Source organism: Ictalurus furcatus, chromosome 27, assembly GCF_023375685.1.
Source record: "Ictalurus furcatus strain D&B chromosome 27, Billie_1.0, whole genome shotgun sequence".
Taxonomy (NCBI): Eukaryota; Metazoa; Chordata; class Actinopteri; order Siluriformes; family Ictaluridae; genus Ictalurus; species Ictalurus furcatus.
In genome coordinates, this window is record NC_071281.1 from 2,023,745 (window position 1) to 2,040,189 (window position 16,445).

General features: G+C 41.5%; 1 protein-coding gene across 1 annotated transcript; it reads right to left on the reverse strand.

Moving 5' to 3' along the window:
* Window positions 1-8,160: 8,160 nt before the first annotated feature.
* Window positions 8,161-9,560, reverse strand: LOC128602688 (uncharacterized). The gene is made up of 3 exons (XM_053616639.1): window positions 9,418-9,560; window positions 9,126-9,338; window positions 8,161-8,608 (listed from the first exon to the last, which is right to left on the reverse strand). The coding sequence occupies exons 1-3, from the start codon at window positions 9,548-9,550 to the stop codon at window positions 8,259-8,261; spliced, it is 696 nt and encodes a 231-aa protein (XP_053472614.1). The 5' UTR covers window positions 9,551-9,560; the 3' UTR covers window positions 8,161-8,258.
* Window positions 9,561-16,445: the final 6,885 nt, after the last annotated feature.

The window sequence follows — 16,445 nt, forward strand, 5'->3', positions numbered from 1 at the left end:
GCCTGTTGATAACCTGGAATCTGTTACAACATTAGGAGTTTTTCATGTCCATTCATTTTGTATCTGGAGTTGTTTAGTTTAGGCCTGTTAGGAAAAGCCCACAGCTAACATATTCCATGTAGCAGAGACAGGTTCATCTTAATACTCAACAAATACAGCAACCCTACCTGTAATATTCAACAACAGGATCAGCAGCAGCAGCTTTCTGGATCCAACGTCCATAGTTCCACTTAGAGCCCTGAAAAACACAATCATTTAACTGTTTAACTGGGAGATCACTATAAACACAATCTATATCAATATGCATAGGTGTGCTCGTTGTATATTAATAGATATGTTCTGTTAAAATTCGTATTTACGGTAATATACAAATTTACTAATGTGAACATAATCATAAAGAGAGTTTTTTCTTACGTCCTCTCGGGTCTCCTCTTAGTAATGTTCTAACTTAGTGGAAATGTGCAGTGGTGTGATGAAGGGGCGTGTGTGTGATGGGGGTGGGTGGGTAAGTAGCTGAAGATGAAAAAGAAGTTTGTTTCCTTCCTTTTTTTCTGAGCTGAAATACACACCGAGTGGAGCTTTACATTCTCCACCAGGCCTTTTCCCCTTTAAATTCATCTCCACATAACATTTCTCATACTTTTATTAATTTAGCTGAGACTTTAATTCACTTTCATTATTTAGTTTAAGAACACGACACTGTCTCTCTGGCTGTACTGGGGTTTCTGTACACAAGAAGATGAGTAAAATATCACATATATTATAGAATATAATAACATCCTGCACCTTCTTTATCTGTGTGAGTTTATTTATACTCTTAATTCATCTTAACCCAGATGTGTGAAGTATGAACTGTTTCAGAGTTGAGTTCTGTTTCTATGGTTATTTTCACACATTCTTGGCTGGAGTGCTATTTGTGACTGAGGACAGCAGCAGCAGTGGTTACGCTGTGGTTACGCTCTTGCTGGTCAGTGCATGAGTCATATAGTATAGTGTGTTTAATACATCTTGTGTGAGTGTGTATGTGTGTGTGTGTGCATGTTTCTGTGTGTGTGTTTGTGTGTGTTTGTGTGTGTGCATGTGTGTGTGCATGTGTGTGTGCATGTGTGTGCGTGTGTGCATGTGTGCGTGTGTGTGTGTGTGTGTGTGTGTGTGTGTGTGTGTGTGTCCTCTCAGAGAGATTAATATAGCAGAAAATCAGGAAGTGGCCCGAAAGTGTCAGAGGTTGCTGTAGAATTCAGGAGTGTGCTGCCTCTGCTGGTGATGAGGGGAAACGCCTCACTTACAGTGTGACAGTAGTGTCAGTGCAGGTCAAGGGTCACTCTCGTGCTGTGTATAAGAATTCACTTTAAACTTCACTCTGTCTCTGTCCATCACAGGTAATAACACACAATTACACATTAATTTAAGTCAGTTTTAATTAAATAGTTAAAAAAATAATAACAAACCTAGTTTAATACTTGCATGCATGAAGGTTACAGTATCAGACTGGAGTAAAAGCTGAGCTGTATCACCTCCTGCACTCTGTCTAACAACCCCACTTACATCTGGTACAAGAATGGACAGCGTGTTTATTAAAACACTTTTCAATCAGTCTACATGTTGTGAACTGTATGCTCGTTGGATAAGGCCACAACAGTGCACCAAGGAGGAAATCGGTGAGCTGATTACCCGAGTTCTCTGGTGTTGCGGTACCCCTGACCAACCTCACCACAAAGTTGGCACGAAACCCAGTGCCCTGGACAGAGGAAGCTGAGTGGGCATTTCAACTGCTGAAGGACAGCTTATGTAACAGTCCAGTGCTTCAAAGTCCTGATTTCTCCCAGAGATTTTCAGTTCAAGTGGATGTTTCTGCCAATGGACTGGGAGCTGTACCGGTCCAAACATAACTCTAGTTGTGTTTCGAGAACCCTCTCTCTCTTTTCTAGAGGAGGTGGGCCCTTTTATACGCTCCCGCCGGCTGCTAGACGGCCCCGCTGATAATTAGCCGCCAGCTGTGTGTGTGTCTGTGGCCCCGCCTCGCAGCTACGCACTCTCCGGCTGTCTAAAACATTGGTGGTGCTGAAGCAGAGCTGTCATTTCAGCACCCTAGCGCAGTCGCGGGAGGAGAGTTCTTTCTCGTTTGTGCACCGGCCGCCGGCCTGTCGTCACAGTACACCCCCTCAGCTCCGAGCCTACTGCCGCTGTGTGTTGGCCCACAGAGCGTCGTGTCATTAGAGGCTATCTGCAGTCCTATGTCGGGCTCCTGCCCGGTGTTAAACCTGGTAAGAGAAGTCCTGCAGCGTAAGGAACCATCGTGTTACCCTGGCATTGGTGTCCTTGGCCTTGGCCATCCACTGCAGTGGTGCGTGGTCCGTCACCAGAGTGAAGTGTCGACCTGCCAGGTAGTAGCGCAACTCCTCGATGGCCCACTTTATTGCCAGGGCCTCTCTCTCCATGGCAGCATATTTCCTCTCAGCCAAGGACAGCTTCCTGCTGATGTAGAGGACCGGGTGTTCTTCTCCGTTGAAAGCCTGCGAGAGGACGGCGCCCAGCCCGGTCTCTGAGGCATCAGTCCGGGTTATGTAGTACTGGGGCACTGGTGAGAGCTTCTTTCAGGGGTTAGAATGCCTGCTCCGCCTGTTACATTCTCCAGTGTATTTCTGTTTGCTCTATGTACCATTTGTGTGTCTATGCCGGTGGTGGGATGGGTTTCTTTTGTCTCCTCCTTCTCTAGGCCCCGCCTACTGCATGCGTCACGTTCCGGCTTGCTACTGGATGATCACATCTTGTCCACGCCTGCTCTGGCCTTGTGCGAGAGGATTGGTTGGTTGCACGATTCCGGACGTGTACTTAAGCCTCGTCAGCCTCAGTTCCAGGGCAGATCATTGCTTTGTGTGTAGTGAGCAGTGCTTTTCGTGTTTGGGTTTCGCCTGTGTATGACCTTATGCCCGTCTTTGACTATGTTTATGCTCTGCCCCATAACGAACCGAGTGGTACACTTGTGTATATATGTATATGTTATTTTGTTAACTGACACCATAATAGTCACCTTTGTAAACAGTGCACTGTTAATAGTGGTTAGTAGGAAGTCGACGCCATTTATGTTGATTCTTCTTTTCTCCTGGTTTTGGGTTAGCTAGGGAGTGAGGGAAGAAAGTGTATTTTTGTTTTCTTCTCTTGTAGATTAGTTAGTTTTCTTTCTGTACAGTTAGAGGGTATTTTTGTTTATTATTTTACCTGGTCGGCTTCTGAAGAGAAAACCACTCTCTCTATATATACAGTATCTCACAAAAGTGAGTACACCCCTCACATTTTTGTAAATATTTGATTAAATCTTTTCATGTGACATCACTGAAGAAATGACACTTTGCTACAATGTAAAGTAGTGAGTGTACAGCTTGTGTAACAGTGTAAATTTCCGTCCCCTCAAAATAACTCAACACACAGCCATTAATGTCTAAACCGCTGGCAACAAAAGTGAGTACACCCCCAAGTGAAAATGTCCAAATCGGGCCCAATTAGCCAAAGATGTCAAAATTGAGCAGCTCCAGAGCGCGCTTGCAGGCTATATATCAATTATAAACTTATATTATAGTTCTTTATTCATTTTCATAGAAATGTAGAAATGGTGAATTCAGGTCACTTGGGACGGTTTAGAAAAATGACATATGCTTCAGCTATTTGAAGGTTTGAAATTTGTCATGACTAATAGATTCCACATATTTATGACGCATATAAAAACAAGCTTTGCTTTGACTTCAAATCAGGTTCATATGTTTATATTTAAATCATTTTTAGGATATGGTAAATACTGAAGATTTTCTAAACCCTGTTATTGCTGGTATTGCAGTAAGAAATAGGGAGTGTGTAGGGAATACTGTTAAGGTGTGTTAGATATGTTTGTGTTGCCTGATGTTGAAAGTTGATCAAAGCTTTAGGGAATTTAGTCAGCCACGCGCTCTCCGGCTGTCCAAAACATTGGTGGCGCTGAAACGGAGCTGTCTCTTCAGCACCACAGCGGCAGATCCGGGAGGAGCAATCTTTGCTTCTTGTTCTCTTGTTCTGGCAGAGGCGGAGAGAGTGAACCCGTCCCACAGAGCTGAATTTCTCCAAGAGCATGGACGCGGTCACATCAGGGTGAAGATCGCCAACATGTGTTCCACATTCTTCAATTTATTAACCCGGCCAGCACAGTGGCAGAGCCTTGTTGTAAAGGTAAACAGCTAGGTGCAGTCCTAAGTCACTTAGTAAATTAAAATAAATAAATAAAAATCCCTCATACTCCAGATTTATTGGAATTCAAAAAGAATAGAGACTTAAAATATTAGTGTGTGGATATTTTTGTAGGATTTTAATCAAGTATGAACCAAAAACATTTTCAGTCCACTAGACCCTTGTTACAAAATCACACAGAGATTAATCTTAAACAACAACAACAACAAGAACAACAATAATAATAATAATAATAATAATAATAATAATAATAATAATAATAATAGTAATAATAATAATAATAATAATAATAATAATAATAATAAAATGAAGGGCTCATCCTCATGCATAATGAAGTGTGTGTATCCTCCGAGGCTTACTCCTAAGCGATGGCCTCCTCACTGGATTTACCCCTGGCACTATGTGGTTCCCTGTTTGACCCCCTAGAGTCAGTGGACATCAGTTCCACAACAGCACTTCTCTTTGCAGCAAAATCAAAATCATCAACCATCAGCAAAGCATTGTGGGTGATCCCCATGCCAAGTCTGTGCCGTATAATGCAAGTAATGTAAAGTTGTACCCTAATGTGGCCTGTGTAAGGTTTGGAACATGAACTACGGTTCACTGGTGTTTGAGCAGCTGTCCTTCTGTCCTCTTCTGTTAGATTCGGAGCCCAGAAGACTGCATTTGTGCTGCCCTGTGAACGCTTTACGCATGTACAGCACTGTGCAAAAGACCGACACCACGCTTTAGTTTCAATCAAATGGCCATTCAGTGTTTATTGTTCATTATTTGCTGGCAAACAACAATGATTGTACGTAACGTACAGTACGTTAATCCTATTTTCACTCAAACAGTCACGCAGTACTTATTTATCCAGGTCAATATTAAACTTCATTTTAGAAATAAAATATGAACAGATGTTTTACTGGTTTTACTGTTGAAGACCTGTGTGATTGATTAACAGATGACCCTGATCTACCTGCTCTATACATTATGTAAAAAGTGTTCTACTGCGTGTTTAAGTTGTGTAAAAGTTTATTATGGTTTTGAATCGGTGTGCAGCGTTCAGCCATGTAAAAGCTCATAAGGACAATGTTAATTTTGTAATTTTGTACATAAAAACATTTGAAACATTGGACAGTAACGGATCAGACATAGCAGAATTCATCTCGATGGAAGCTGGTGTTCCTTACATCATTATTAATGATCATCATCATTATCCAGCTTTTCACTGCAGTTTACAACACATGAAAATGACAAATACTGGATCAGATGACAGAAAAGAAAGTTGTAGAAATGTTTCGCTAAATGAATAAAAAAGAAAGTTACAAGAAATTTAAGGATGAGATCAGAATTGACTGATTGATTAATATTTAAGTGATTAAATCCGATGTTAGCATGAACAGAGATTAACAGAGGTCAGTCAAGAGTGAAGGGAAAAGCTCCATATTATAAAATATATAAGAGAGGGTTGTTCACTAATCGTAGGGTTGGAGGTTCGATTCCTGGCCCACATGACTCCACATGACGAAGTGTCCTTGGGGGAGACACTGAACCCCAAGTTTAACCGGATGGCTGGCTAGCGCCTTGCGTGGCAGCTCTGGTGTGTGTGTGAATGGGTGAATGAGAAACAGTGGAGACCTGCTAAGATTATAAAAAGCGCTATACAAGTGCGGAGCATATCTATAATGTACAGAAAGACACCTGAGAAACTAAAGGAGCTGCTTGAATAACATAAATAAATGACACTTACTTAAGACAGACTTTAGTTTGTTGTGACGTCTTAATGCCGTTTAACTCTAATCCTCAACTCTAATCCTAAAACTCTCACCCTGAGCACCTTCCTGTGCTGTTCATGATGCTGAATGTAAAGTCACTAACCAAACTCAACTGTTCGTTCTCATTCTGCAGTTCTGGAGTACTTCTCCTCACTGAGTCGAGGAGCCACACCCTGAAAAAAATCATCAACACACACACATCATCACATTATACACTATAACATCACAATTTACTCACAAAAAATAACAAACTAATGTCACGCTCAATCGACTTCAAACCATATAACTGTCATGGATTATTACACTTTTATATACGGATTGTGTATATAAATATATAATATATAAGTTTGAATTATTTATCAGACGCCCTTATCCAGAGCGATTTACAGAAGTGCTTTGTAATCTCTCTCAAAAACTTCTCCTCGTACTCGATCACTAGGTCAGAGAGTAAGATTTCCAGATCAGCTAAAACCCTGTATTTTAATTACACACTAATTTAAAGAACATTTCCTGGAAACCAGTTGATTCATATTTATGAACATATTAATTATTTAAAGAAAAAAAAGAATTAAAGAAAGCAAGCCAACACAAATCCATAACTGAAGACAAATCAGACCAGACCCTGAGTTAAGATGAATGTAATGTTGCTGTATAGAAGGAGGACGCTGCTCTGTCTGTGTAGAGATATAAACCCTTAGCTGTTTTACTGTCATTTTGCACTTCCAGATCTCTGTGTGCTTTACCTTTTATGGAGGTTTGTGGGCGTTACTATATGTAAATGAGCTGTGTCGGGAAAGTGCTTTGCGTGCTACAGGTGGTTCACCTTCGTCAAAATACACACGAGTGCAAAAAATAGCTTCATTTTTTTTGTGAATATGAAATAAATGTTTACTTGGATTTGACTTATGCAAATATTTACACACAACATTCGTCAGAGATTCATAATGAGGCACGATGTAAAGTCTTGCCTCATTCACTGTATGTAAGTTCTGAGGCTTTGACCTATTGTTGGTCTCATCATGTACAGGATTTTGACTTCCTCTGGTTTGGATTTGCCCTGATTGTGTGTGATGTTTCTCGCCTGGCGTTTCTGATTTTTGGATTGATGACTTTGTGTGTGGACGTCATTAATCTTCTGCATATGGAACATCAAACTTCTCCTAAATCCTGGATGTCCCTTTCGCTCTCTCTCTCTCTCTCTCTCTCTCTCTCTCTCGCTCTCTCTCTCTCTCTTTCTCTCTCATACACACACACACACATACACACACATACACTACAGACTTACCCTCAGCGTATCATAATCAGAGGACGTGGTTGCAGGGTTCAGAGTTGTGTAAGTGTCACTGGCAGAGTCCTGAATGTTCTAGGGGGGAAATAAGTGTTTAGACAACTAAACACAAACACACACACACACACACACACACACACACACACACACACAAAGACTATATACGTACTTGCAGGGTGTCGTAATCCGGGGACATATTCATGGGGTTCAGTGCTGTGTATGTGTCATCTCCAGGCTTTGGAACACTCTGAGAGAAATGAAGATCAGATACATTACATTACATTTTACATACCACATCCACGCAGCTCCTGAGAGGAGTGTTACTGCCAGGAAGACAGCCAGGCCCACCATGATGACCTTTAACACTCTGGAATTCTCTGACCCTTCAGAAATAAATCATGAGCATGATGAGGCTCTATTTTGTATGCCATTGCTAAGCATAATTTGCCAGTTAATGACGCTGTTTTGCAATTTGGATTGAATGCAAGCCAGTTTGATCACATTTCTACACCGTTGTTATTAACATATTGTGCTAATGTGAGTAGAGCAGCACAAAAAGGCATGTGGTGTTCAAAATCCAATCCAAGCATGAAGCTGAGCAGTTGAGGACTGATAGCTGCTCTCAGGCAGTGCTGAGACTGAACCCGACCTACCTGAGTTTTGTGGCTCACATGTCACAGTTAGTTCAGGAGAGCGGAGATCCTCACGTCCTGTCACAGCACAGGAGTAGTTTCCTGCATCTTCACTGGAGATCAGGTAGAGCTTGTTGTGTTTGGTGAGTTTGTCAGTAACAGGCTGTCCGTTCTTGTACCACATGTAAGTGGGGTTGTTAGACAGAGTGCAGGAGGTGATGCAGCTCAGCGTTACTGTAGTCTGTCCTTCTGATGCCACTGCAGAGCGACTCGCTCTTACCTGCAGATCTGAATGTGCAAAAAATAAAGGAAAGTGATTTAACAGATTTACATCGATACAGAGAGACCAGAACTAGAGACAGTTCAGTGTAGGACATTACCTGTAACACTCAGAACCACTCCAGGTTTACCAGAGAATCCTTCACCATTAGTAAGGAATCTAAGTTGATATTCTCCAGAGTCTTTCTTTGTCAGGTTTTTCATTCTCAAAGTGCTGCTTTTGTCTTGGTTCACATATTCAACTCGATTAGTAAACTGTGTTTCCTGCTTCAGGTCCTGGAAGACTTTACCGTGCTGAAAATAATGCCAGAATACTTCTCTAACACTCAGATCCCTGGGATGTGAGTAATTTCCTGCAAACTCCACTGAAGACCCTTCCAAAGCACAGACTCTTTTGTCTCTGTAGGTCACACTCCAACAGCTCCTGCCAACACCTGAAATGGTAACAGGTCATTGGAAGGTTTTATTTGAAGTTGATTTAAAACTATTTTGGTAACATCAGTGTTTCAGTCCTGAAGAGAGACTAGATTTGACTGATTATTTTAGATCACTTATAATAAAGAAAAACAGAGAATTTCTGAGAGTTGAGAGAGCAGGTTCACTCGACTCACCACCAGTGTATAAAACCTGAATGTGTAGTGATAGATAGAAATGATAGAATTTTGTAAATATGTACTGTAGTTAGTTTGTGATGCCATGAAGAAAGAAATAATAAAAGTTACAATCTATTATTTTCTATTCAGATAAAACTATTCAATTCATCAGAAAATCCTCCTTCTTCATGTAAGATGTTTTGATATTCAAATGATCTTGACGAATCAGTGAATATGTAAATTGTTCTATGACATCATCTGGTGACTTCTAGTGAGTTTTTGAGCTTGCATTAACTTCTTTCCCAACAGTGAAATCAAGAGACCCTCCATTACATCATGAAGCCAAATGAATACTCACACACTGGAAGAGAGAGAATATTCCCATAGCCGTGAACAGAGCAGGAGTAACTGCCTTCTTCAGCATTACTTAAAGAGAAAGTTTCCATGTTGTCTCTGTATTTCTCAAAGATATTTCCATTCTTGTGCCAGTTATACTGAACAGTAGAGATCAGAGGACAGGAAGTGCGGCAGGTGAGAGCTTGTTGTGTGGAGTCGTGGGTCACCTGCAGGTCTAAATGAAGATAAAGGTGAATGTTTGAACACAGACGTGTATAACAGCACAGGTTATTACAGACTAGCTGCTCTGTTACCTGTAACTGTTAGAGTAACTCCAGCTGAGCTCAGATATTTCTCTCCTTTATCCGTAATGAACACGAGGCGATATTCCCCTGAGTCTCTCTCTCTCAGGTCTGTTATTGTAAGAGTCGAGCTGAAGTTTGTCATCTCTGTGTAGCTCACACGTCCTGCGTAGTCTGAGTCTAAAGCTAAATCCTCTGGATGTTCCTCCTTCCTCCATTTAGCTTTGTCCTTTAGGCTGAACCAGAAGCCAGTGATGATGGTGATATTTGAGTAAGAGCACGTCAGGGTCACAGATGACTCCCTCAGAGCACAGATCTTCTCAGGATGGCATGACACATTCACGTGCTGGATACCTGATACTGAAACTGAATTGATAATATCAGATATTAAAAGACAATAAAACAGCTTCATATTTGTAATGATCACAGTTTCCTTTAAGAAATCGAGAAGCTTCTTATTGTGATCAGACTTTTAATCAGACTTTTACCACAAGCACAGCTGGATTCTTGAATCTGGTTCATTTCCTCTAACAGCAGCTCTGACAGTAGCTCCAGCTGTAAGCTAAATCAGGTTTATATTAATGCACTCCTTCTAATATGTGATTGTTTCTTTAATAAAAACTCTCACAGGCGCTCCACATTAACACATTATAAAATGAGTGAAACTGTTGATAAGGACATTTATTGATCATTTTTGGAAGAAGTCATCAGTGTGCACACTTTGTAATAGTCAGAGGTAAAGCTGGAACTTTGAAGATGACGCTTTCAGACACAGCATTGTAGTTTCTCAGTGATATAACAAGCTGAGGTTTTGTCTTATTAAGTTATTAACTAAAGAGAAAGAAAAGAAAGAGAGGCTCGTGAGGGAGTGACACAGGAATAAAAGACTGGCATGTGCTGTTATAGGAAAATAAACAACTTTATAACAAATAATCATGCTTTTGGGGGAGAAAAGGAAAGAGGCTACACACGCACGCACGCACACACACACACACACACACACACATACAGAGATCAGGATCAAACCCCACACCACCACCAGAGGGCTCCCTCTCCTGAATTCTAGGACACTTCTTCACTTGTCATTGCCATTTCCTCTTCACAGATTATATAAAACACTTTCATACTCATTGTCATTACTGAGATCTCCTGTTGTCTAAGGTCTGAGCTGTTATTTTTTTGGATGCCTTGCCATGTTTCTGACTCCTGCCTAGTTCTGACTGTTCTCTGGATTTGTCCTGCCTGCTTTCTGATCATTGTGGAGTTCAGTCTGTTACACTGTCTCTGTGATGCTGTTGTTTAAGATTAAATGAAGAATTTTACCACTACACATTACAACACTGATTTCTCAATATTGCTAAAAGTCCTGATTAAGTATTTAAATGTCAAGTACAGTTAAAACACCTGGACAAAAAAATACAGTGATCAATGCTACTGATGTTCATGCACATAAAAGTGTTAATAAAGTCTTTGTGTTTATGAGCTAACAGTGAATTATAAATAAAAGCAATATTGAACAACATAAGCTATTCATACTATAGTCTACTCAGAATCCTTCATTCTTATTATTAGTGTTCGTCAGCAGTGTCCTGCGGCCAGCGTAAAAAACATGTCCAGTTCTGCCCAAGGCCGATGACACGGACCTCCAAGTTTTGTGAAGGACAGTGTTCCACTTGTTGTTGAGGAGGTGACTCCTCCTTCAGGCTCCTCAGTGTATGTCACTTCACCTCGTGGCTTTAGCAAAGATGTTGTCTTGGCGGCACTTCTTGGCTTCTCCGAGGACGTCGCTCCACCTCCTGGCTTCTCTGAGGTTGTGCATCTCCTGACACGAGCAAGGAGATGTTTGCTCTTTGCTCCACCTTAGTACAGGAAGTTGCTCTCCCCAGGCAATGCCTGCCTCATGCCGACTTTCGACGAGGTCCAGTACATCTTGTTTTACATTTGTCACTCCTCAGCCATGCATTAAGGAGGGTTCTGTCATGATTCCCCTCAGTGCACAGTACATTTCCCAGTGTGGCTCGTTCTGCTTGATTCTTCAGTAAAGAATGTCTTTAATTTGTGTACACCTGTTCTTATTTCCGCCCTTGATTAGTTCATCTATTTATACCCTCATATTCCTTTGTCTCGATGTCTGTCTCAAGACATAAATCTTAACATCCATCCATACATCAATTTTCTGTACCGTTTATCCTACACAGGGTAGCAGGGAGCCTGGAGCCCGAATACCCAGAGGAAACCACCAAAGCACGGAGAGAGCGTGCAGACTCTGCACATGCAGGGCGGAGGTGTGAATCGAACCCCCAACCTGGAGGTGCCTTCAAATCCTATCACTGCCGACCTGCCACTACTGGGCCCTTAAGCAAGGTCATTAACCCTTAACTACTCAGTTGTATAAATGAAATAAATGTAAGTCGCTCTGGATAAAAGCGTCTGCCAAAGGCCATACATGTAAAATGTATAAATGTGCAGTACCCTCCACCCTTGGTAAATATGAGAAAAGAAGGCTGTTTAAAATTGTCTTTATTGTTTAACTTTTTGATAAATTCAAAGATTTCACAAAAATACTCTGCTCTCATGGATATCAACAATTGTAAACACGACACGGGTTTATCAAAAAATATCTTTATTTAAATATAGGTGTGCACCAATTATTGGCACCCCTATGAATTCATATGAGAAAAATATTTGACATGAATTTCCACTGATATTTTACATTTCTTTTATACACCTGGGTGACTAGGAACAGGAAATTGTTTAACCATGACTTCCTGTTTCACAGGGGTATAAATGTGAGGTAACACATACAGTAGGCCAAATTCCTTTAGTCATTCATAACAATGGGTAAGATCAAGGAATATAGCTGTGATGTGCGGCAGAAGGTTGTTGAGCTTCTTAAAATGGGAAGTGTCTATAAGAAAATAGCACAAGCAGTGAAAATGGCCATTTCCACCATCAGGGCAATAATTAAGAAGTTCCAGTCAACTGGAAATGTTATGAATCACCCTGGAATTGAACGTGTGTCTATATCATCTCAACGCACTGTGAAGAGGACGGTTCGAGTGGATAAAAAATCTCCAAGGATCACAGCTGGAGAATTGCAGAAGTTAGTTGTGTCTTGGGGTCAGAAAGTCTCCAAAACTACAATCCGAAGTCACCTACATCACCACAAGTTGTTTGGAAGTGTTTCTAGAAAAAAGCCTCTACTCTCATCCAAAAACAAACTCGAGCGTCTTCAGCTTGCCAGACACTACTGGAACTTCAAATGGGATCGGGTTCTATGGTCAGATGAAACCAAAATAGAGCTTTTTGGTAATAAACACCAGAGGTGGTTTTGGTGCCATATGGAAAAGTACCTCATGCCCACGGTTAAATATTGAGGTGGATCTTTAATGTTTTTGGGATGTTTTTCTGCCAGAGGACCTGGACATTTTGTTAGGATACATGGCATCATGGATTCTATCAAATATCAACAGACAGTAAATGAAAACCTGACTGCTTCTACCAGAAAGCTTCAAATGTGCCATGGTTGGATCTTCCAGCAGGACAATGATCTAAAACATACATCAAAATCAACACAGAAATCTTTTACTGACCACAAAATCAAGGTCCTGCCATGACCATCCCAGTCCCCTGACCTGAACCCCATAGAAAACCTATGGGGTGAACTGAAGAGGAGAGTCCACCAGCGTGGACCTCAAAATGTGAAGGATCTGGAGAGATTCTGTATGGAGGAACGGTCTCAGATCCCTCACCATGTATTCTCCAACCTCATCAGGCGTTATAGGAGAAGACTCAGAGCTGCCATCTTGGCAAAGGGAGGTAGCACAAAGTATCGACTAAAAAGGTGCCAATAATTGTTGCACACCTACATTTAACTATTTTTTTATATATAAACCTGTGTTTTGTTTGCAAGTGTTTGATATCCAAGACATCAGATAATTTTTGTGAAATTTTTTAAACAAAAGATCAAAAGGTTAAGAAAATAAAGACAAAAACAGCATTCTTTGCTTATATTTACCAAGGGTGCCAATATTAGTGGAGGACACTGTATATCTGGTCTCAGATCAGTGGTAAAGAATCAGTTTGCTCTAAAACTAAGTTGGATCAGCTCATACACTCAGAGGAACACTTGTGTGTGGATTTACATTACTGCATGTTCCACTGTTTCAATCAGTTTTGTTAAATTCACTGAACAACTTTAATAAAACTCTAGAGAACAAGAGCCTTTAAACTGTTCTGCTCTAAGAGCAGCTTCCCCAGTTCACATCCTGGCCTGAAACATTACAAAACAAACTGCAAAACTGTTCTCAGATCAGCCGACACATTCATCACTACTGTAGCATTAGCGTTTAATGTTGCCACCAGCATGAAGCTGTTAAACAAGCGACAATATCTCGAAAATAAAGCAAGCTGGATCTAGCACACAGAAGTAAATACTCATTTAGCACAGTTTATGGCCTTTTGATAACCTGGAATCTGTTACAACATTAGGAGTTTTTCATGTCCATTCATTTTGTACCTGGAGTTGTTTAGTTTAGGCCTGTTAGGAAAAGCCCACAGCTAACATATTCCATGTAGCAGAGACAGGTTCATCTTAATACTCAACAAATACAGCAACCCTACCTGTAATATTCAACAACAGGATCAGCAGCAGCAGCTTTCTGGATCCAACGTCCATAGTTCCACTTTGAGCCCTGAAAAACACAATCATTTAACTGTTTAACTGGGAGATCACTATCAACACAATCTATATCAATATGCATGGGTGTGCTCGTTGTATATTAATAGATATGTTCTGTTAAAATTCGTATTTACGGTAATATACAAATTTACTAATGTGAACATAATCATAAAGAGAGTTTTTTCTTACGTCCTCTCGGGTCTCCTCTTAGTAATGTTCTAACTTAGTGTAAATGTGCAGTGGTGTGATGACGGGGCGTGTGTGTGTGTGATGGGGGGTGGGTGGGTAAGTAGCTAAAGATGAAAATGAAGTTTGTTTCCTTCCTTTTTTTCTGAGCGTGACCTTCACTTAAACAGTCTCGTTATACACACACTATCAATTTTAGTATTGAATTAAAAAACACAGCAGTCACACACTCCTGTACACTATACATGATAATAATTGACATTTTTTTCATCTGCATTTGGCAGCTAATCAACAAAAGAGCTGAAATACACACCGAGTGGAACTTTACATTCTCCACCAGCCTTTTCCCCTTTAAATTCATCTCCACATAACATTTCTCATACTTTTATTAATTTAGCTGAGACTTTGATTCACCTTCATTATTTAGTTTAAGAACACGACACTGTCTCTCTGGCTGTACTGGGGTTTCTGTACACAAGAAGATGAGTAAAATATCACATATATTATAGAATATAATAACATCCTGCACCTTCTTTATCTGTGTGAGTTTATTTATTCTCTTAATTCATCTTAACCCAGATGTGTGAAGTATGAACTGTTTCAGAGTTGAGTTCTGTTTCTATGGTTATTTTCACACATTCTTGGCTGGAGTGCTATTTGTGACTGAGGACAGCAGCAGCAGTGGTTACGCTGTGGTTACGCTCTTCCTGGTCAGTGCATGAGTCATATAGTATAGCGTGTTTAATACATCTTGTGTGAGTGTGTATGTGTGTGTGTGTGTGCATGTTTCTGTGTGTGTGTTTGTGTGTGTTTGTGTGTGTTTGTGTGTGCATCTGTGTGCGTGTGTGCATGTGTGTGTGCATGTGTGTGCGTGTGTGCATGTGTGCGTGTGTGTGTGTGTGTGTGTATTTGTGTGGGAAACGCCTCACTTACAGTGTGACAGTAGTGTCAGTGCAGGTCAAGGGTTACTCTCGTGCTGTGTATAAGAATTCACTTTAAACTTCACTCTGTCTCTGTCCATCATAGGTAATAACACACAATTAAACATTAATTTAAGTCAATTTTAATTAAATAGATAAATAATAACAAACCTAGTTTGTTACTTGCATATATGAAGGTTACAGTATCAGACTGAAGTGAAAGCTGAGCTGTATCACCTCCTGCACTCTGTCTAACAACCCCACTTACATCTGGTACAAGAATGGACAGGGTGTGTTATTAAAACACTTTCACTCAGTCTTTAAGAAACCTTTCTCCAAGTGCTTACTAGTGATGTTACGGTTACGACACGTTGGCGGAGACAAACGCGGACTGGCTATTGAGATAAGGTGGGACGGACAACAGACAGAACACGGAACGAGATCAGAGTCAGGATAATTCAGGTAATCAGGTTATACGGGGCGTAGGCAAAAGCGTAGTCTAGGGACAAGCGGATATCGACAACCAGGTAAACGTATTTAACAATAAGGCTTGGTAAACAAACAGAGACGAGGCTGCTGAGTAGTTACTTTGCAAGTGGCCGACGTTAACGAGGCCCTATTATAACTTTAGATGTAGTGCAGGTGTTCATAATCAGAACTCCGGCGAACTCGAGCGCGGGCATGGCTGGGAAGTGTAGTCCTCTTCCGCCATGTCCGTGGGCAGCACTACACGTTGTGAACTGCAGCCGCGAGTTCGCCGTGGCGTAACAGAGCCCCCCCCAAAAGGGCTCACTCCGGGAACCGAATCCGTCCGAGGCTGGAGTTTAGAACGTCGCGGACGCGGTAGGCTGGGCGGCCTCCAATCTCCAGCGGTTCTGGTGGGAGTCTTCCAGCACCGCTGTGGCCAAGGGCCCCGATATCACAGGTTTGAGGAGCGAGACGTGGAAAGACGGGGCGATGCGAGTGTGTTTTGGTAGGTCCAGACGATACGTGACCTCATTAATCTGCTTCAGAACTCGGAAGGGCCCGATATATTTAGGTTGAAGTTTCGTGCCCGGGAGGGGTGACTTTAAATCTCTTGTGGAGAGCCACACCCGGTCCCCGGGTTGATAATTGGGGTGAACCCTCCGGTGCCGGTCGGCCTTTTGTTTGGCGGTGTGGGACGCCTGCACCAGCTGTTCATGGGCACGTTCCCAGACTTGTTCGCTCCGGCGGAACCACTCATCTACTGCTGGTGAGGCTGTGTGAGACGC

What these genes read in the sequence shown, in the direction of transcription:
- LOC128602688 (XM_053616639.1), bottom strand. Translation starts at nt 9,550, where the DNA reads ATGACAAACTTCAGCTCGACTCTTACAATAACAGACCTGAGAGAGAGA. An exon ending in AGTTACTCTAACAGTTACAG is followed by an intron (nt 9,339 to 9,417) that starts GTAACAGAGCAG and finishes ATCTTCATTTAG; the next exon opens with ACCTGCAGGTGACCCACGAC. An exon ending in TATTCTCTCTCTTCCAGTGT is followed by an intron (nt 8,609 to 9,125) that starts GTGAGTATTCAT and finishes TTACCATTTCAG; the next exon opens with GTGTTGGCAGGAGCTGTTGG.